At 38.5% G+C, this 22,123-nt stretch overlaps 1 protein-coding gene and 1 long non-coding RNA gene across 4 annotated transcripts in view; one reads left to right on the forward strand and one right to left on the reverse strand.

The window, feature by feature from the left end:
- The first annotated feature begins 4,857 nt into the window (after positions 1-4,857).
- LOC310889055 lies at positions 4,858-17,234 on the forward strand. The gene is made up of 3 exons (XR_014576347.1): positions 4,858-5,317; positions 5,397-5,640; positions 15,789-17,234. It is a non-coding gene; the product is annotated as an uncharacterized lncRNA (long non-coding RNA).
- The window catches only part of PIK3R1 (phosphoinositide-3-kinase regulatory subunit 1), a gene marked incomplete at its 5' end in the record, with an annotated part of 53,992 nt that continues 40,791 nt past the window's right edge, over positions 8,923-22,123 (reverse strand). For 2 of the 3 annotated variants that reach the window (XM_083816029.1, XM_083816031.1), the window contains 9 exons: positions 8,923-13,484; positions 13,954-14,124; positions 16,382-16,450; positions 16,617-16,793; positions 17,063-17,205; positions 18,216-18,341; positions 18,828-19,008; positions 19,132-19,230; positions 19,932-20,034. In XM_083816029.1, the coding sequence (XP_083672155.1) occupies positions 13,295-13,484; positions 13,954-14,124; positions 16,382-16,450; positions 16,617-16,793; positions 17,063-17,205; positions 18,216-18,341; positions 18,828-19,008; positions 19,132-19,230; positions 19,932-20,034 (1,259 nt within the window). In that variant the 3' untranslated portion in view covers positions 8,923-13,294. Of the gene's footprint in view, positions 13,485-13,953; positions 14,125-16,381; positions 16,451-16,616; positions 16,794-17,062; positions 17,206-18,215; positions 18,342-18,827; positions 19,009-19,131; positions 19,231-19,931; positions 20,035-21,378; positions 21,587-22,123 lie in introns of those variants that run through there. The other variant, XM_083816030.1, reaches the window with a different exon arrangement.

Genomic DNA, 22,123 nt, shown 5'->3' on the forward strand with positions numbered 1-22,123 from the left:
TTAGGCACACAAAGGGAACAGATTTCTATAACACCAGTACAAAAACTCTCCATGGGAGCTTGTGGCAGCACAACTAAATGAGGCTGATAATTTACACTTCCTCACTTACAAATGCAATATCATCAGTACTAGATAAATTGTTGAAAAAGTTGTCAAATAAATTGCCTCATGGATATGATCACCATTTTGCTGGTTGAACAGCATTTAAACAGCTGTTCCTTCAGTGCCCTCCAAAAGGGATTATTTGAGAGAAGTTTTAATGTGACTCTTCTTTCACTTAACTTTCTTTAATGTATACCCTTGGTATAATTCTATTACCCCCTCAGGATTTTTATGCTTCTGCTCCCATGTAAATGATAGGAGAAAACTCTCCTATTCTGGGCTACGTATGCCTTCAAGACTAGGAGGCCAGAACAATGATTTCTTTTGCATTTAGCAAGATTGGTAAAGAAAGCAGAAACAATTTTAAAATATTTTAGCTTAGCAAGTAGGGGTGGGCTAATCAGTGAGCGACAAACCTGAATGCCAGCCAAATCCATCCATAGGAACTGGAGATAATTCTGGTGAGATTCTTGTGCTGGGATTAGATGAGTCAGTGAACCTAAAGAGATTTTAGGCACATGCTGCCCCATCATGTATATTAGTCCATTTCTAGTTCACATAAATTTGTACTGGGGTTAGAGTATGCTGGAAGGAGGGGATTTGAAACAGAAGACCCAAGGGTCTTTCTTTTCTGTTTTGCAACTTCCAATCAGTTAAAAGTTAGTTAAGTTGTGGCATGTTTTTAGAGACATAAAAGCTTCTAAGACATTTATTGGCGTTTTCATTGCTGCTGTGTTCAAATGCTCCTTTTTTTCTGATCCAAAAAGCTAGGCAATATTGAACTTTTCAGTAAAAATGAGCCAAAATAAAAATGAAGATCTAACATACCTTTGAGATCTGGGTGGATAAAGTACAGTTATGAAAACACCAGTCCAGTCTGGTTTCTGCGTTACAGTCAGATCTGGATGGGTTTGGTTTCCTGCTCTGTTTTTAAGTTGTATCTGTTCAAAGCAGAGTCTGTGATTTCTGTAAATGCATGAGATGGTTTTTCATGGCTGAAAATCCTCCCAGACTTTGGTCTTTTAGAATCCCAAGCCAGACTCACATCACAGACCAATTAGGCCTTGAAAGGTGAATGTTGACCTAAAAGTAGTTCTGATCTAGATGTCACTTCCTGAGCTGTAATACTCAGTAAAGGACCATGAAATCAAACTGCTTAGAGGAAAAACAACACTATCTTTACTGCTACACAATTACCTATCTCAGCTTGAGTCTGTTCAGTTTTCAAGAAGCTTGATGCTGTGTACATGGGTTAACCATTGAAGTAAGGACGTGAACTCAGTCTTCACTCGCTTCTGGTGAGTACCATAATGACTGGGCTTATTAAATTTTATTTATTTATTTATTTATTTATTTATTTATTTTTAATCTCAGTGAATATTTTTGTTCGTACAGAGTCAAACCACCAGTGGATTGAAGCTAATTCTTTAGTCCGGTGGAGGAAGCATTCACCTAGGATGCCTGATGTCCGACTTTAGCCAGTGCTCAATGGAGAGTCTCCTAAAGCTCACATATGCTAAGCGACAGCAAGCATGATCACTGTTGGCCAACATGCTGTATTAGATCGAAAATTGAGTCCTGCCTTTCATTTTGAACGCTGGAGAAGGTCTGCTGAAATGATAATTCTTGTCAGGGTTTCATATCAAACAAGTCAGTGTTTTTAAGGAGAACTGTCCTTGCTGAACTATCCTTGATCAACCATAGTATGTGCATGCTGAGCCTTACATTCCTGGCCTGTTTCAAGGGCCAAGATTAGATTATTTGTTAGGAAGGGATGGAGAATGACAGCATCCCATTGCAGAGGGGGCCATTTATCTGACACAAGAATGTAGCTATGTATTATCAAATGTGTCAGTACTAACAAATACACCAATAACTTTGTACTGATAAAGATGCTGGGCTGGAAAATTAGGCTCTTAATGATCTGTAGAGCAAAATTAAAAAGATAAATAAACCCAAGGTTTTAGATGACTGTTTGAATAGAAAAGCTAATCAGTAACAATGTTGTCATATTTGTGCACCTTGTCTCCTTCCCCTTGCATTCACATAGGTCTAGGAATTTGATCCTCTGAAAACTGGCAGCTCAGGAAAATGTTGGAAGAAAAGCTTTTTCTTCTTTTTTTTTTTTCTCTCTTTTTTTTTTTTTTTCCCAACATATCTCACAGTCCCTCTCTCTCAGTGGGAGCCAGTTCTCAAAACTCCACAGCCAGGTTTGCTTCAGAAGCTGCTACAGAGGTGAAAGCTTGCAGAGAGACATCAGATAGAAAGTATCTGCTGGGACTGATAGCCACATGTACCCACTATTTTTTGGTGGGGAGCCTACAGTCAGCTAGTTCAGCTTCATGACTGTAGAGATAGAGCTGACATTAAGAAAAAAATCAGAAGAAGCCATCTGCCTAGCTTCTTTTGATTATTTTTTTTAATCTAAAAAGTTTTGAAGGTAGCAGCACAAAGAAGAAACCATACATTTTTATTTTTATTTTTTTTCATAGACGTGGGTATACATAAAGCAAGGGCTATATACATATCACCAAATACGGCAGTACTATTTTGAGTTTCTGAGTTTGAGAATGTTCTTCAGGTGTGTTCTGATTGTGAACGAGGGCAAAAGTTAACTACTATGTTCCCTTGCAGCCTCACTGCCACAGAACACAACCTAGGTGTCTGTGCATGTGCATGGGGGGAACAGCTTTGGTCTGCTTTGGCTAGTTCCCCTGTGAGTGTCTGGAATATTAAGATTTGAATACAGTCAAAAAGACACTACTCTTTGCTTTTGGTTGGAGATGAAGCACGAAAACCTGATCAAGAAATTCCAGATACTTGCAAGAAGGATGGGACACAGTGATAGAGTTGTAGTAGGTTCACTTTCCAAGATCCAGAACATCTTTTCTGGGAAACTCCTACAGCAGTCAGTTTCACTTGCACAGCATGGTTACTTTACAGAAGCATGGATTTCCTAGGCTTCTTACAAAGCCTGGGGCAGTTGCCGCTTTTCACTAATTTTACACCAATTTTACACCTTTTTTTTTTTTTTTTTACAGTTTTTCACTAATTTTACACCATTTTCAATGGACAAACGAAATTTGAAAACGTGGGGAGGGTAGCGTTTTGAAATGAGGACTGTTCATTGGTGCAGCCTGGCTAAGAAGCTGATTATGTACTCAAGTAGTCAGCTTGTCTTCAGAGCCAAGGCCATGGTATTGGTTGTGTTTAGCCACGTAATGCCAAGCACGCCCAGGTGTGCCCACAGGTCCTGCGGTCACAGTGTCTGCAGCGTAGACATGCGGAGGGAGCATGTACATTCACATTGGTATAGATGTTCTAAAAAGCAAGGGGGGAAAACCACGTTTTTGAGTTGCCACAGACACCGCATTCCCCAGTTATAATCAATAACAGGAGCTCTCGTGAAGCGTCCTGTGAGAGGGTGTGCTCTTCTGCATGTGACAGCAAAGGAAGATTCTTGTGAAAACAAGTTCTTACCAGGACATTAATGGCAATTCCCTCCCCTCTTCTGAAATCAGCTATTTTGAACCAGCATTACCGAGGAGCTGTTACACAGAGCAAGCCAAGAGTGTGCACAAGCGCCTTTGTGAGTGCCTTGCTCTAACAGACGACAGCGTGAGCCCAGCCCCTGGCCGCACCCTGCTGGAAGCCCATGTGGCCCAGCCAGATAAGAGGCATTTTCTCCAAGGCGAGGTCTTGCATGGCTGTGCCTGCCAGGAATACTGCAGGAAATTGACCATGACAAGATTTCGGTTTCAGTAATGGTGTTAGTAGTAAGACACATCAAGACATTTTGAAACAGCAACGTCATTTAGTTGTGTGTCTTTGTGTACCAGTTGGCATTTTTTAAATCACTTTATTCTCTCTCTCCCTCTGAAATACTCACAGCCCTGCAGGAAGGTGGCTGTGTAGACGTATTCACCTGCCAGCTCAGTCTGTCCTCATGCAGGATGGTTCTCTTGTCCAGAAACCTTAAGTGCTTACCATAAACAGGTGCAATGCCGTGAACCCATTCTGAGGGTCTTTTTCAAATGCCCTGAGGACTCCTGGTGCTCATGGGTTGCCTGACAATCCAGGACTTTCTTGTTTACATTGCCTGTTATCAGTAGAACAACAGCAGTTTGCATAACAGCTTCTCCTCTTTCATCTCAAGTCTCCTGAAGCTTCTTTCCCAAATGTTGTTCCTGCCTCAGAACATAATCCCACATGTCACTTCACCTGCTTAAACCCATGGGGCTCTGCAAGGCCATGTCTCCCATTTCACTGGACAGGGACACTCTCTATGCCAGAACTTCCTTGGCAGATCATTTGCTGATGAAAGGTTTGGTTTAACTCAACTGGGGCATGCATGCCTGTAGCGCTACAGCCCAAAAAAATACCATAGAGCCTGCTGTCTTCTCGATTTTTCTATATAGTAGATGAATGGGGAATCCCACCAGCTCTCCTGCCTTGCTGCAGAGCTCAGCATGCCTGGGAAGTAACTTGCCTGAAGTCATTCCTATCTTAGTTTTCTTGTCAAAATATCCCACCCTGTGATCCTGGCTGTGGATCAAATGGAAGGAAAGATCATCAAGTTCCATAAGTTTCCCCTGGATAAGAAAGGAAATGCAAATATGGTGACTAACAAACTGATCTCACTTGGAAAAACCAGCAGCATCTCCATCCATGCCTTTTCAGCTGATCACATGGCTGGCAAGAGATCAAATGATTCTGCAGAAGATAGGTCTCCGGCTTTCAGGCAGACTGGCGGTCAGTTGGGCCTGAGGGTGCCAAGGGCAGGCCTCAGTAAGCCAGGGCTGAGGCAGTGTCAGGGCTTGCTCTGGATCTGGCAGAGAAGCTGGCAGTATCCTGGCATTACTGCTCATCCACCTTCCTCTGTGTGGAACCCAGCATTAAGGAGGACGCTGCCCAGCATGGTTTTGACCCTGTTACCTTCACAATTATTATGAAAGACCCTAATTCTGAAAACCAACTGAACTTCTCATCCCAAATTAATTGTTCCTTATCATTACGCCTAAGAGCAGAAGATACCACAGCTGGTACTGGAAAGACTGAAACTGAGCTGCCTACCAGCAGAGAAGAGATTGAGTTCATCTAACTTTAGCCGCCTCCAAGCTGCATCTCTCACGTCACCCATTTGCCTGGGCTCCCCCTCCAGTCAATGGAGTGACTCCAGAGCATGATTCACCACAGCCTAAGAATAGAGCCTGAGGTAGGTGGGGTGAATCACCCTTGGGAATTGCCTGTCTCTCTCTATGAAGAGAGCTTTGCCAGATGGCTTTGATGACAAGTCTTTCTTTTAGGTGCTTAAAATTAGAGATGAATCCCACCTCAAAATGTTCAACCTCCATGCCTTCCTGAAACAGAGAAGAGCCAGAGGGAGAGCTGCAAGTTGCATAAGCATGCAAATTTGCCACTGTTTTTAAGTGGCAGCCTTCAGCCCACAGAAAAATAATCCTGCATGGATTTGAAAGGGAAGGTGAAAAGCATCTGTGCCCCAGCACAGTGCCGTTGGCATCCTGCCCAGAGGACATGGTGAGAGGCACAAGGCTGGTTCCTTCGCATCTGCCTTCTAATATGGTGTGGCTGGCTACAGCTGCTAGACTTGCATTCCTATCATATTTTCATATCATGCTCTCTCAGGTCTTTACTCCCATCCAGCTTCACAATGTACAAGCTGCTAAGAGCTGCTTTACCTGTCTTTTAGATTGGTAAAGTAATAGGCCAGAGGGCACAATGAAAACCATCATCAGTATGAAGCACTGGACAGGTAAGTGTGGTGTACCACCCTGCCACACAAACCAGCCACACATTTCCCTTCAGACAGGTCACGAAATATGGACTCTGCATGGCTCTTCTACCCAATACCCTGTGGAGAAATCTGCTGAAGTATGTAGGGTGGCTGCCAGATGTAGAAAAGAGGGAAGAAAGATTAATCTAGCTAGCACCTTTCATAGAACATTTGTTTTACACCAAGAACAAGATTAGTGGGGAAGAAAAAAAAAAAGTAAACTGGGTAAGGAAATAAACATTTATGGAAGAAGAAATGTTCTCAGGAGTGAACTCATTATGTTTCTTCTCAGGCTAGAGTTTTCTAAGGATTTAGGAATATCAGACATATGAAAGTGAAATCATCATCTGAAAACTATATTCATGCCTGGTTTTGTCAATATTGTTTGTTCAAGGACCTGAGGAGAGCAGATTTTAGATCCTTTTGTGTGTTACCTGTTAAATTTTTCTTCTATCAATATTTGCACATGTTTAAATTGGTGGCTTAAACTCCTTTCTTAGTATGCAAGGGTGATTTCTTCGTGCTAGAAAGAATGGAGTGACAAGATATATTCATGTAATAGTGTTCGGGGAGGGAATAGAGCCTGGCACAGCCGTGGATAAAAATGCTGCTTTTTCAAAGAATTATCAGGACGTTTCTGGTCATCTGATTGCTGTTCAGAGGTTAAAGTACTGGTCCCCACAAAGATTATCCAAAGTTTGAATAGCTGCTGATTGATTGATACCTGTTTACCCAAGAAGTCCCTACAGAGCTTCTATTTTTGGCAGTCTGTGTATTTGAGGACATAGGTCCTCAGCGAGACGAAAAAGAAAAAGAAAAAGAAAAAGAAAAAGAAAAAGAAAAAGAAAAAGAAAAAGAAAAAGAAAAAGAAAAAGAAAAAGAAAAAGAAAAAGAAAAAGAAAAAGAAAAAGAAAAAGAAAAAGAAAAAGAAAAAGAAAAAGAAAAAGAAAGACACACCAGAACCATGTTCTCAGCACAGCTCCCACAGTTAATGCTATTTGTTTTTTCAAATGCATTAAGGAAAAGCTCTGTGCCTTTTGTACAACCCAGGTCTGACTGGAAAGTGTGTCTGACTCCATGTCCCTGAAGGCAAAGCAGAATGAGTTGTTTTTTGCCTCATTTCCAGCCTGTGGTGTGGGCAGGACCCCACCATTTACAATTTCCTTAGTTTCCACCCTCTAAACAAGGGCCCCTGCATAGGTGCTGGCCTTGCCGCCATGCTGGCTGGGGCCAGTCTCAGCTTTGGATGTACAGAACATGGAGGGGAGGAAGAGGAAGGTGGCTGCCACATCTCCCAGGTGGAGGCAGAGGTGGGCTCTTTGGGCTTGGTGGGACATGGTGGGCTGTTGTGCTATGTGTTGGGTGTCTCTGAAATGTAATCTTCTCCAGGAACATGCTAATACACCCCATGGCTGTCAGGGTCCCTCAGAGGACTCCTGAAAACCAGAGGGGCCTTCCCTGCAGGAGTGTAAAGGAGGGCCGCCATTCTGGGTAGCCCTCAAGACATAGCAAGGCCTTGCCAGCCATTTTGTGCCTGGCTCCCCACAGGCAGCAGAGGGGTGCCAGCACTTGTCCTGTGTTCCACCAGTGTGGGGAGGGGGCATTGCCTGTCCCTTCAGTAGGGCTTGTAATATCCCACAGCAAGAAGTCTAAAATATCCTCTTCCATTTTTACTCAAAGGGGCCCATGAGAAGTTACTCATGCACAGGACTTCACGTGAGTCAAGCAGCTCCATGAGAAAAAGAGGATGAAAAGTATTCCTAAGCCTTTAAAAAAAAATCACCCACGTGTAGCTGCACAGATAGATTCAAGCAGTTTTTCACATTCCTTATGAAAAATGGCCATCAAGCCTCAGGAAGAAAGCAGAGAGAAAAAGTAGGAGTGTGTTTGTCTGCAGACAACAAAAATAGAATGACATTTTTGCAAACTATTTTTTTCCAGTCTGCCAAGTGTGATTTCTATACAATGTATGATACAGGCCAGAAAGCCGCTGGTCCGTGGATTTCTGCAGATTATGATCAATCAATCATAATTTCTCTCAGTAGCTGATGATGGAAGATGTGTGATTCATGACCATAACTGTATTTTTAGATGTAGACCTCTCTGGCTACAGGACCTTGTGTTGCTTAGCATATGCTCTGAGAGCAGGAACAAGATAAACGTAGTGTCTATTTAAAAGAATCAGCTTACTAATTGAGAACTGCAATGCATATGTTAATCAGAGATCTAACCCCACTTTCTATCAAGTGAACTAAAAATATTGTAATAGCCTTCAGTCTGTGCTTCTTGTGAGAAACTGTAAGGCCAGTGATGACGTAATTTTTAGTAATTACTTCAAGCCTGTGGTACCTAGGTACCTCAATCTGGGTGTATTATGTGACTACAGTGAGCAACACGTGGGCAGATTTTGGAATGGAAACCTTGTGAACAGGAATCTCTTTCTGCTTTTAGAGGGACTGGCTGGCTTCCTTGGAGGACCTCTCCTGGGGCAAGATATGGATGCGCCTGAAATGTTAAAATACTGTATGCCACCAATGTGTGAAAGAAAACAATGCTCGGAATCAGCCTTGCCCGATCAGCCTCTTCATTCTCCCTCTTCTTCATTGGTACCTTGGTTTTCACTGTCAGGGGTAGTCGTGAAGCTGGTAAATTACCTCTGGCTACAAAGGTTGACAGGCTGGCTTCATGAAAATCAATGACAAAACTCATTCTAATTTCAGATGAAACAGCACTTCATCTGCAGTATAAAACATACTCTTGCAAAAGCAATGCATCTAAGATTAGCAGAACTGTCATTTTGGCACAATTTGGTACAAGACTATTTTGGAGCTAGTCAGCTACTTCATTCAGTTCAATCCATAGGGTGGCTGAGAGTAAGCTGAAATCATTTTCTCCCTAGTTCCCTCTAATAATACGAACACTTGGGTCTCATTTTCGAAGTAGTTCACATACAGAGACAGGAAGCATCAGCAAAGGATTCTGGTAAATGGACTTCTCAGTCCTCACTGAAGCCTCAGAAACTGAAATGCAGTTTCAAAACAACCTTTATTCTGCTTGAAGACTTATTACAATTTTTAAAGCAACTTAAAAACAAGACACAGCTCCATCAACTCTATAGCTTGAACAAAATTTCAAGGAGGCATGTTTTCACTGTTGCCTTGTGAAGGCAATTTACAACCCACTTTACCCTTCACCTCCTCAAAGACCATTTTAAAACAAAGTAATCTTAATGTTTTAAAGACATTTAACAGAACAGAGCTTTATTTTTAAAAACAATAATAATAATAAAAAAAATAGCAGCATCTTGGGCAGCTAATGCAGTCTCATTAGGACAAGTGCAATGTAACGTTACCCACTCCTCCAGTCCAGTTTAGTTTTCCACTGCAGTAAATACAACATGATTCTACATAAAATGTTGTATTTTGGAACCTTGTCCTATGGGAGGCATTGTGCTTTGTGCTGCCCATTTCTAAAGTGACCCTGAAAAAAATACTATCAGGATTCACTTTCCCAACTTAATACCATGCATAGCAAAAGCACTGTGTGAAAATCGGCAGAAGTTTTCCCCATTAGAAGCATTTGCATGTTTTCCCAAGCATTATTATTTCATTGCCAATTACAAGACAAAGCCATTTCTTTACTACAGAACAGTTGACACCAAATAGAAAATTTTAAGATTTGGTTTTACAGTTTGATAAGATTTTTTTAGATAAATGAACCATACAGACAAGCTTTTTTTTAGAAAAAAACAACAACAACACAGAAACTCAGTCTTCTAACTGTATTTGGAAACATGCTGCACCCACAAAGGTCTAGTGCATGTGTGTGTCTTTACACAAAATTAATAATATCACTTACTGAATTCAGCAAAATGATCACGTTTGGTGAAAATGCACCTATACTGAGATCTATTCATACATAAACACAGCAAGTGTGTGCGCATATGCACTGATGCACACATGAATATCCCCAAAACTGGAAATCCCAATTTCAACTTACGGAAATCAGAAGCTCCTAATTTTCCCTGCGGGTGTTGGTTCTCTGTGTTATGCCTCATACTTTACAAAAGCCTTGCAAAAGTGCTGCTGCAGTGCAGCATAACTCAGGGATTTAAAATAAAAAAATTCCCCAAACCAAAAAAAAATACCAAAACAATTCCCACCCTTGAATCATATTAGGTGGAAAAAGTATACGTCAATAGAAACACAGAAAAGCATTGCGTTTCTTCAGTTATATCCACATGCTTTTTTTCTGTATATATTAGTCTGAGATCAAATCAAAACTGGAGTGAACAATATGGTACATTAAGGACAAACAACTCTGCAGTGAATAGGGCCTTTGGCAGGATGCAGCTCTGTGCATTAAGGAGGGAGGGAAATGCAGAGGCCACACAATACCCAGGTACCAAAGAAACCCCACTCATGCCCACTTTGGGGGCGTAAGTGATCCTTGTGAATTGCACAGACCCTGTGTAGGCAGAACTTCCCCTAACGAAGCCCTAAAAGCATTTATCCCCATAACATAGTGCTTATTTCTCATTGTTGCTTGTGCAATAAAAGCAAGTGCCAAATTTGCACGCACACTATTTTTTCTCTGCTACAACCACAGATGAAGTGAAGTAGTACAGCACAACAGGAACAAATGATATCCCGTACTGGGCTGGGCATGCTAAGGATATGGCCCACTGACATAGCAGAGGTTTTCTTAATATGAGGAAAATTAGATCCAAATGCCTTAACTACGATGAAATTTCTTGAGAAATACTAAGTGAAACATCCATTCAGATTACATATATTTTGCTTATAGAGAAAAAAATACGATTTTACTCTTAAAGTATTTAACATTCAAAAATTAATATATGTCTGAAGAATACCTTGGATTGCTACAAGTGTTAAATTGTTGTATATTGAGCTAATTTGTAATGTCAAGCCCAGTAGTATGACTGTCATGCTAGAGTAATTGTTGCTTTTCATAGTAAAAACCAGTTATTAGAAAACCAAATTTAAATGGTCCTATTCTGAGAGGCCTGAAAGGAGGGTGGAATGAGGAATGGAAGGGATGAAGGCTAAACTTCTATTTAGAAAATAAAAAAATCAGAATAATTTTGAAAATGATGACTATCCTGAAACATTTTTGTTGGTTGTATCTTGTTTCCTGATATAGATTCTAGAGAGAAAATACATCTATAGGAAAGCAAAGACAACCCACCAAAAAAGCACAAAATCCACATAATTAAAGAAAAAAAAAGCTTTACAGTCTCAGAAATGAAGGGATAATGTAAAAATTAAAAGATAATATAAAAACTACTGGAGACTGGCAAATTCCTCATTATTTTCAAAAGCTTAGTAAGTACTGAATGCTTGGAATCAAAATACATGTATCTCTAAAGCAGAGTTGTTATGAGACAGCTCCATGGGACCTACTCTTTTGATCATGTGTAAGTCCGTTAAATAGTAATGGGTTTTCCCTGTGCATCTTTGGGGAAGAATAAATTCATCTTAACTTAGTCAAAACTTGTCCAATATTTATGTGAACTTCATTACTTTATCAATTTGCAATGCACGAATTTCCGCAATGGTCATGGCAAAAAATATATAATAACAATAACCACTGCAAGCCACCCACAGTGAATTGTCCCAGAATTACTAGTAAGTTTGCTTTAGTGGGATTCATGTATTTGTTTCCTTTAAACAAACCATAATTCTGTAAGTCTCTAGTGCCTGAAACTATGAAAATGTTCACTTTGATACTCCCTCAGTCTACAAACTTATGAAAATAAACCCAAAATGTTAACTATGAAAGCCTAATCATTTTTCAGAACAGAGGTTTTCCAGTCTTATTTAGCCCTATGTTGTATCCAATTGTTCTGAGTACAGGTGGGAGATTTCTTTAAAAATACTAGTATGATAAACAAATCCAGGCAACAGTTTAGAGAAACTTCCTTCATATGAAATGAAAATACCTTGACATGCTGACAAAAATTCTGCCACAGTAGGTCAAGATGTCATTTATTTACTGTGAAGTGTGGATTCATTCTGAAATCCAACCTATCTACTCCAGTAGCTAAATTTTCCTGTTTTTCTGCAGTCATTATCAGAGAAGGATACACAATTTTTCATCTTTCAAATACAAAGACAATCATGACAGAAGTTCAAAATGCTTCAAAAGCAAACATAGCAAGGTACCGTACTCTAAAGGTATCTCTGAAACAATATTGTTGGACTCAATGATATTTTGTAATGTTCATATATTTTTATTGAATAAAGCAGCTTTGAAGCTTATCAGGCACTGCCCAACAAAATATTTAGTCAAAAAAAAAGGATGAACTTTTTAAACTTTGAGCTAGTAGCTCAATATTCTATACAAAGAAAATTGTAAAATATTTCATAGTTTTAATTCTGAAGCCAACTCTTGCTGGCTTCCTGTACATCAAAAAAAAAAAAACAACACCAGAAAACGTCAAAAGAATAACAAAAAATAATCATCAAGAAAAGTATTTTCAGGCAAAAGAAAGAAAGAAAAAAGAAGGCAAGTAAAGAAGAAAGAAAATCAAGCTTAACCTGTAGACATGCTCAAGAGAAGACTACAGCCTAAAGAAAATTCAGTATTGCATAGCATGGTCTAAGAATTCAGCTTTCAGCAAACACAAAGGGGAAAAGAGAAGCAGTTTGGTATTGATAGTTTCCATCAATGATAGTTAGTCATCCAATATGTACATTATTAAAGACTGTATGCCATTGAAAGTCCTGTTTTCTTCAGTCTTAAATAAATTCTTAAAACAGGATTTTTAAATGTCTAAGCAAAACACTTCCTGGCACTTCACTATTACAATTCCTCCAAACAACATACTGTAACTGAAGTCCTTTTAAAGTGTCCCTTATAAATGAAAGTGCCATTCTGCTACATATCATTCACCAGAAACCAAAAAATCCACAATGCTGTGTGTCTGGATCCACTGAGTGCAGCAACACCAAATCCAAGCCAGGTTGTGACCAAGAAATTCCAATAACCAAATGACAAAGACCTCTTACACCTTGTGTCTGCAGAATCCAACGTTCTAGCTGGTAAAGCTTCAGAAGTGGTCGTAAACAAGCACCATGGTTAAAGGCCTCTATGTCCCTGCAGGGAGATCAGGTTAGGATTTCTCTCTCTTGTGTTTTTCTTTTCTCAATTTAAAAAAAGCACTTCAGATTAGAAACATACGTTCACAGCTTAATACTGTGATCTTTCCGACTGCAGTTGTGAAGGAAAGCTCTAGTCCCATCTGAAGACAGATAGCTTTGACACTGCAGCTCAAATTCTTGAGTAAGGCTGAAAGGAGCCTGCTCTCTCCAGAGGCCTCAATGTTGTCAAATCTTTTCTTTAGAAAAAAACCAAACACCCAGAGTATTAAGATCTTCATCGCCTCTGCTGTGCATATACTGGGTAGGCTAGTGTGACATTGAGAGAGTCATTGTGCTGCACAAGTGATGTGTGTTGATAATGTAGCACCAGTTCTTTGAGAGAGTTGTACAAGTTATATGGCTCTGCAAATCCATACCCAGTAGGTGTTTTGTTTATCACACAGTGCTTAACTTCTCCATCCACCCTAAAGAAGAAAAAAACAAACAAACAAAACCACAGTTTTTAGTTTGTCAGTAGAGTAAAATTAAGCTAGAAAATAAGGTACTGGCAATAAATATTAAAATGCTAGTCACTACATAGGATTCCTTCTATAGTCTTCTGTGGTGGGAAAATGGTAACAGCCTAGGTTTAACCCAAATTCCCAGGTGTTGTGTGAGCTTAAGGATGCAGGAGTTAGGCAAGACTTAGTAGCTGTAGATAAATGAGTTACTCCATGCTCTACTTTCCCTTGTTTTCAATGAGCCTCATCGGCGGGGGCAGCACAGGTTTGAGCTGTGTAGAAAATGGAGCGGCAATAAGAATGGCCTCAGTACTTGTTGTCTGCTTCTAAGCAGAAAGATCCAATGGGATCCACACACGTGCAAGTGTGCATGTGCCGCTTGCTCAAGGTGGGTGCCTCAAATGTTTACATCGTTCACATCTAGGGTACATACACAACTGAGCAGGCATAGCAGCCTTGCTTGCTGCTCTCTCGAACCAGGAATGTTCCATCTCGCTTTCCCCGCAGCAGATTTTCAGCTTGGCTTCTGTTGATATTTCCCACATTCCATGTTCTCTCGTCATGGTGGGGCAAGTCTTCATCATCATCTACCATAGAGTATTGGCTGTCAAAATAAGACAAAAGATGTTTGTAAAACATGTTGCAGAGCAAAAACCATGAATATGCTAGTCCTCCTTTCATATCACTTGGAAAAATTTGGTTAGTAGATTGTCTCCCTGGTAGAACTACGGGTGTAAACCATGTAATACTACAACATTTCACCTGCTGAACTGAAATAAAAGTTCTGGTCCCTGTTTCTTTTAAAAATACTCATGTAGATGTGAAGATGGACATAAAAGGATGCTGTTTTATCTATCAGAATCTGCTGTGAGCATTTCAGCACTTCTACCATTGCTCCCTGTTTTGGTATACAGCAAGCCCACCAAAATCAATATATTTTGAGACAGCTTCATTTCTAAAGATCAGAACACTTGGTCAGCAGTGAAAAATCATGCAATGTATTGATTACATCTGCTGCTTGGGAGAGCTATGAGCAGTTGTACAGGTAGATAGATAAATTATTCATAGTGGAGATGGCTTTGTGGAAGGGTTGGAATAGTAGTGTTCTCTTTCCTGACGAGATTATGAAAAAAGCATGTAGTATAGGACCTTCTTTACCAAAACAGCCACCAACTACAAAGCTAATTCAGAGTTTTACAGAACCATCTGAGTTAAATGCACTGTGAAAGAAGATGTCTTTGGTTCAGCTATGGGGACACCACTTTGATACTCTACAGTTCCAAAGCTCCCTATTTGCCCAGCAGCCTGCACTGTCAGCTTTGCCTCTGCCTCTCTGCTTACAATCAGTTGTTCTGAAGAGTCTCAAAGTGGTCTACCAAGATCAGCGATTTCACATATTTTAATTTTTCAGGAAAAAAGGGTTCTTTTGTTTCAGATGACCTGCTATCCAGCTCCCTTATCCCATCGTATTTCTTTGCCCTGCAAGAAATTCTAGTGCATTCAGTTTTGGCTCTATTTTCAGCATCTAGAGAAAGAGATTCCTATTTTTACTGCTGCTTATTATACTCATTTTTTTCTGCTGTACTTTAGAGAAAAAGTCAAATTCTCAAAGTTTAATTTGCCAGCAGAAACCTGAGCACTTAACAGATTGGAGAGTCACAGAGACAGAGAAAAGGAAGATTTTCTTTAAACAGTTTCACTTACTATTTTGATGCTATGTTATAACCACAGCCTGGCATTGCTCTTTCTGTCTAACTGATGAGAGTACCAGCGGAAACAAGTATCTACATATTCTCCATTGTATCTTCTCTGAGCAGTGCTAAGACTGAGTGAACAACATGGCTTTAAAATGTGTATGCCATTTTTATTCCCTTCTTCTAACAATGCAGCCACAGCAGTTGCACAATTTCCAGAATAACAGCAGGAAATTCAGTAAATGAGGCCAAATTAAAATAGACCACTAATGTGGACAAAACTAGAATGTAAAACCAGAAAACAGTCATTGTCAATCTGCTGCTTTTGCTATATGTTCAGCCAGGCAGTGTAGAAGGCACGCACAGGAGACTACACAAGCAGAAAATGTTGATACAAATATTACTCAGACCACTTGGTTTTTCTACTTGTTCACTCTTCACTGTTTACTATTTTTAACTGTGAATTTAAGGCACTTCGATACTATTTTGCAGTTTGCTTCTGTTTAAAATTTGGTTTATATTTTCTTTTTGCTGCTTTTTTTTTTCTTTTATTTTCCTTTTTTTTTTTCTCCAGGAATGAAGTGAAACATATTCAGTTAGTTGTCAGACCCCAGCCAGAACCTATACTAAAACTGAATTGCTGAAATGACAGAATACTATCCTGCCGTTTCCCAGAAAGACTGACTAGACCATAAAAATGGAGAAGGACCACTCTTCAGCACAATTTTATCACCTTCAATAGCAATGTGATACACTGATGTGGGCACCACTATACTAGATAGCACCATAGTATCAACATCTGTAATTGGGAAACAGCCTGCCTGTGCCTAAGAGACCTTCTGAACAATTTATGACATGCCTCCAAGATAACAACACCTTATAATCTTCATTTTGTTAGTAAGAATAAAGACACAGGTTAAGTTCCAGTGCTTTGCTATAGTAACCTGATTACACACTTCCTTGAGTGTGTAAGGCGGAGTAGGGGGGTGAGAGGGAATCCTTTCTGATACTTGGGTTTTGTAGGCTGCCCTGCGTTAACAGTGAACATTGTTACAAGAGACCTAGAAGAGATTCCCTCTGGATGGATCTAGAATTAAATATGCTCAATCTCACTTCTGTGCAAGCTGATAGGAAAAAACAGGAATATTTAAATCTCTTAATACTCACTCTTCTGTATTTTCATTTCCAAGCCATTCATTTAGCTTCTTTTGCCGAACACCTTTCTGAGTCAGCCACCTGGACAATAATACCAAATAAAATTAATTATTAGTTTCAGAAGTTTGATGCCAATAAATAAATATATTTGTATTATATTATTATCATATTATACTGTTATTATATCACATTATTATATATATGTTTATATATATGTATACATTTGTGAATTCATAATGATACTTACATCAAGTACTGGTCTCTTGTCTTCCTCAGCTGTATGAGGTCTGGCTTAATGCTGTTCATACGCTTGTCTATCTCTCTATATTCAGCGGCTTGCTTCTTTAAGTCCTCTTCTAATCTACGCCTGCTGTCCACAATTTCACTTATTCGAGACTTCAGTTTTTCATAGTTGTGCATAATTCTGAATGGAACAATGTGGTATGTTATACTCTGATAACGTCTTATTCATAACTTTATGTCTGCTATTTTCTCATGTAGACTTTTAAGAGAACAGATTATTTCTCTAAATGTAGCTTCATGCTTCACAAGTTCACATCAACCCCATTTGAAGTTTGCTTTGCTTACAACTGAACAACTTTAACCTTGACATCTTGCTTTAATTTTAGGCAGATTTATACTTGGCATTATTTCTTTCTTCAGAATCATACAATTTGAAATACACATACTGACCTTTGTATTTCTTTTTCGTTTCCTTCACGTTTAAATTTTTCAATGTATTCCTTACTGTATCTCTCCTGTGTCTGGCACTGCTCTTCAAATATTTTTATTGTTTCATTAAATGCTTCAATAGCTGTTCTTTTCATTTGAATTTCCTGAAAATAAAATAGTTGTTTAAATTACAGTTGTTATCAAACAGAGCGGATGATTTATTGGCTTGTATCATGGAGATATTTCAGTATATTCTAACAGAATGACTTCAATACCCCATTACCAGAATGCATCCTGTCTGCAGAGCTTTACAAAACAGAGGAAACAGGCCTCTGCAAAAGACAACCATGATGAGGCTTTCCAGGAAAGAAAAACTGCTAGACAAAGAGTTAGCTACAAGCTCTCTTTTGTATAAATAAGTTTTTTATAAATAATTTTTTGAAGATTAGCCTTATGGCAATGCACTTTGCCCTTTGTACCATCTAATGTCCTTAGAAGTATAGTTGGCTCTCTGAAATAAAATTTTAAGTTACTGGGGTGGACTGGTCTCCAGAGGTCATTTAGTCCATCTTCCTGCCCCTGCATGGCTAGTCCAGGGCTAAGTCTTTGAAACAATTAAGTTCAAATTGCCTGCACACCTCCACCTTTCTTCAGTTACTTTCAGGCATATTTTCTGTTTACTTTAAGGAGCAGTCTTGATTCTAGGGGTGTAAAACGGCACAAATTCACCAAAACCTCAAGACTTGGCTAATAATTGGATAAGATGAAAGAAGGACAGTGGGAGCTTTTCATCCCTGCAGGGTATCTACATGTCATCACTCCACTCTGCATCAGTGAAACTAGACATTTCCAAAACTAGTATTAAAGTATTACTAGTATTACTAGCCCTGATGAGGCCAGTATGCAGATGTGTTTGTAAATCAAGGTGCTTGCTTTGGATGTGCGTGTCGGTCTTGAGCACAGAGTTAGGTTGTAGGTGGTGACTGTTAAAACATGAGTAAGCAATTCCACTATACTGAGCAAGCACATAAGGTACGTTTTCCTCTTTTGGGCAATTGTAGTCATGGTGGAAGGGAGGAGGAGGAAGGAAGAAAATAGCAACATGAATTTAAATAACAGTCTTCTAAATCCACATTAGACTTCCATTCCCCTTTTGGTTTCAAATCTATTTTACCTGAGATGTTCTTGTGTAGTCTTCATAGAGTCGGTCATATTCTCGGCTTTTTTCTTGGAACTGGGTATTATATTCATGTAATTTCTTCCCCACTGCTTCAATGCTGTCCTCTTTTACCACTTGATCCTGGGATGGTGAACAGAAGAAAAGATATTTGGTAAAAAAAAAAAAAAAACAACAATACATTGCACAGATTTCCAGACTGCTTAAAAATGCCCAGATATTTATATGGTAAAAGTGACATCTCTTTTATCAATACAGAGGTATGATATATTATATGCACAATATGCAAGTCAAAATAAAACTAAATAATAAAAAGCAATTTTCCATTGCAAGTGTGCAGCTTTATAATAAAAATGATATATTTCATCAGCACTGAGTGGGGTATTTAGTAACTTAAATTTATTTCCTAATAATGCTTCTGCAGTATTTAAAGTTTTAATTATTTATATGCAATTTATGCTGTTGGTTTTAAACAAAAATATCCACTTTTATACCCACTTTATTTTTTCAAATATTAACAGAGCTGAAATTCTTTGTAATAAATGTCTCCCCAGTCTGCGATAATTTCTTTGTAATTAAGTGGAACACAAAGAAAATAGACTGAATTACCTGCTGGTACTTAGACACTGGATACAGTAATTTTACATCCAGTTTAGGATTGTACTGGGCTAGAGATTCATTCCTGTAGTGGTTTATTAGCTCAACCACAGAGTTGAAAGTTAACGGGTCAGAAAAGCCGTATTTCCCATCTCGGTGAAATATTTTGATTAATTTGTTATTTCCTCCTTTCCTGCAAGTAAAGTTTGTTGAAAAGTTAGGCGTACTTCTACTACTATTTCCGAAAGAACGTGGTATTTTAAAGGCAGTATTGCATTTTACTTAAGGTATTACAGACCTGCTGTAACTGTCTTACCTTAGTGTAAGCGTGTAGTCCCCATGCATTTTGGTTGAAGCATCTCGTACCAAAAAGGTACCATCTGCAGTGTCTCGAAGCTTCTCATTCACTTCTTCTCTAAAATGAAAGCAAAAGTAACTAATCATTTCAGCTTCTTCTCACTCATTTATCCTTTCACCGTGCTCTAAATTCTTGTTTTAAAATAACTTTTTTTTGTAAGCCTTCTTGATCTCCACATAAATAAACACAGTTATTTAATAGCTTATTTAGAATTACTAGAGAACAACTGGGATACAAAAATGGTATATTCTATGTCCCCTCACTGCTGGAACAAAATTATATTCATGCAGAGGTCTTCTGCTTGTTCATACAAGCCTGCACAATTGGAGCAGCCAGTCCTGGTCTAATGTACCTATATATAGTACATTTAAAATGTTGCTAATACATAGCACTTGTTAGTCTGGCTTGTTAACTGTTGTGCCTACAGTTGAGGATCTGGATGAAAGACAAGAAAAAAAAAAAACTATTTCTTGGTGTTGTCTTTTCATACTAGTATTTCATGCTAGCATTTCATACAGCTGCCTTAAAACAACAGAACAATCACCAAATCATTTCACATATTACATTCTAATGGACTGCAACTAACTTTTTAGTCATGTATGGAATAAAACCAACCGTGATATGTTTCTGTTGGAAAATATCCTAAAAATGGCTCTTAGAGCCATAATTTTTCTATACTTAAGCAGAATACATACAGAGAAAAACAGAGCAAGAATATAAAGTCAAACATGAGAAATACATGTCTTGAGATGTTTTACCTTGAGATATCTCCCCAGTACCATTCAGCATCTTGTAATGACATGTTGTTATTCATGCCGTTGTTAGTTACAGTATTAGGTTTCGGTGGCTTAGGAGGCAGTGCTGCAGATAAAGGGAGAAAAAGTTGATTATAACTCATTGAAAACATGACCATATATTCCTTGAAATCACACATTACTACATGAATGAGAAAAAAAAGGAATAGTTACAAAACAGTGTTTTCCACCTCTGACAGTATTTAAATAAGGAATCAAGAATTTTACTGAAAAAAATACAATTCAACAAGAAGGATGTACTGCTTCAAAAAAGTACGTTAGTCTTGCAATAGTATATTTTAAGCAAAATATAACACTTTACTCATCTCCTCTCCCTGTGAGGAAAGCATTTGGAAAAAAGAAATCTAAAGTTTGCTTTTACCTTCTTCAACTATCTTCAGGTAACTATAAATAATAAAACATGTAAGATTTCATTTTGTTTTCTCCCATGTGATGATCTTACACTAATATTGCTGTTTTCTCACCTATTAGCTGAGTAGTAAAAGATGCAAACCCACAGCAATACTGTACGTTTTAATACAAGAATTAGCTTTCCATGATGCTCTGCATTCTGTGCAATCATTTGAAAAAAAAAAAAAAACACTTCAAGAAACCCATCTGTGACCCAAATATCCTTTGTGTTAATCTTAGTATTCTACAGAATAAATTGTCTTCCAAATGCAAGGACTGATAAAAAACACATCCCCTTTTCTCAATGTCAAAGCTGCATACGTATGCCAGTGGGTGCCAGAGGAAGATACTGCAGCACTCCTGACTTACTAGAAAGGGGGACTACATTGAGATCAGGATTGAAAATCAACCCAGCTCTTTAGTTCTCTAGTAAGTACAACATTCCTTATGAACATCCCTGTATGTATATTATGACCAGCTACAAAATACAATATTTTTAAAGCTGCAGTGAATATAAAGATAGCATAATATTTTTATATACTATGAAAAAAATGATGTGATATCCGGTATGCAGTTAATACTGTTAGATTTTAAAATCTGTTTTTCCTAAAGCAATCCAAACCATTGAATAGTAACCACTGATTCAGGAAACATAAGTGTTATTACAGCATCTCTTTTTAGCTACAGTGTGGATGACAGCAAAATAGCAAAATAAAAGAAATGATATTTTTTAACGATATAATAGCAGAGCTAGAACTACATATGACAGAAAAAAAAAGAGAAACAGGTCAATTCAGTAAAAAAAAACATTTAAGTAAGCAGACAGGTATTTCTACAGGTTATGATTCTAATTGCTATAACCATGCACAAAAACACAATTTAATTCTAATTCGTATCAATGACAAAGTAAATAAATCCTATATATCCATTAAGTATTTTTCATCAGCTATCGTAAAGACCAAGAGGAATTAAGTCTTCCATAATAAGACTGCAGTTTTACCTGGTGGATCCATTTCTATGTAAAACATCAAGTCTGTGCCACAATTTATATCTGTCTTAGGATATTCTATATCCAGTTCTTCCATATTCCAAACAGTATTGTACATTTGTATGAGTTTCACTGAGTAAGCTCAGATACAAGAAAAGAGTCAGGCTCTCTTTGTAATGGTGTCTTGGAATTCATTTTAAAACCTATAAGGGGCTGCACTGTAACCTATTACATCATAATCCTCAGCCAATCATGTCAAAATAATGTCACCAGACCACTCCTGTTTCATCATTTTGTTCTACATTAATCTTAGAACAATTTCAGTTTCAGAAAGAGCCTGCATTTAGCAGAATAGCAATATAAACCTGGTTTTACAAGCAAAAAGCCTGAGCAGGCTCTCCTTGTGCACCCTTATTTCCATTTCATTTTCCTGACTTTGCAGCATGGTACAGTCCAATCCTGGCAGGATGACAAAAGGCTGATATGCTGCAGCACGTAGCTCTTACACACACGCACACACAACACATGCATGCTCACACACAGTGCAGCTCCCTTTGCAGAGAGGTAGGTCACTTCTCAGATTCATTCTCCTACTCAGATGCCTGTAGTTTACCACCAAAAAAGCTTTAAAAGGCTTGTGTGCATGTTAAAGACGCAGAAGAGAAAAAGAGCATAGCCATTATATACCCATTACACACATACATACTTAGGCTACATACATTACATACATACATTATTTATCCACATAATGAAATAT

Source organism: Anser anser, assembly GCF_964211835.1.
Source record: "Anser anser genome assembly, chromosome: Z".
Lineage (NCBI taxonomy): Eukaryota > Metazoa > Chordata > Aves > Anseriformes > Anatidae > Anser > Anser anser.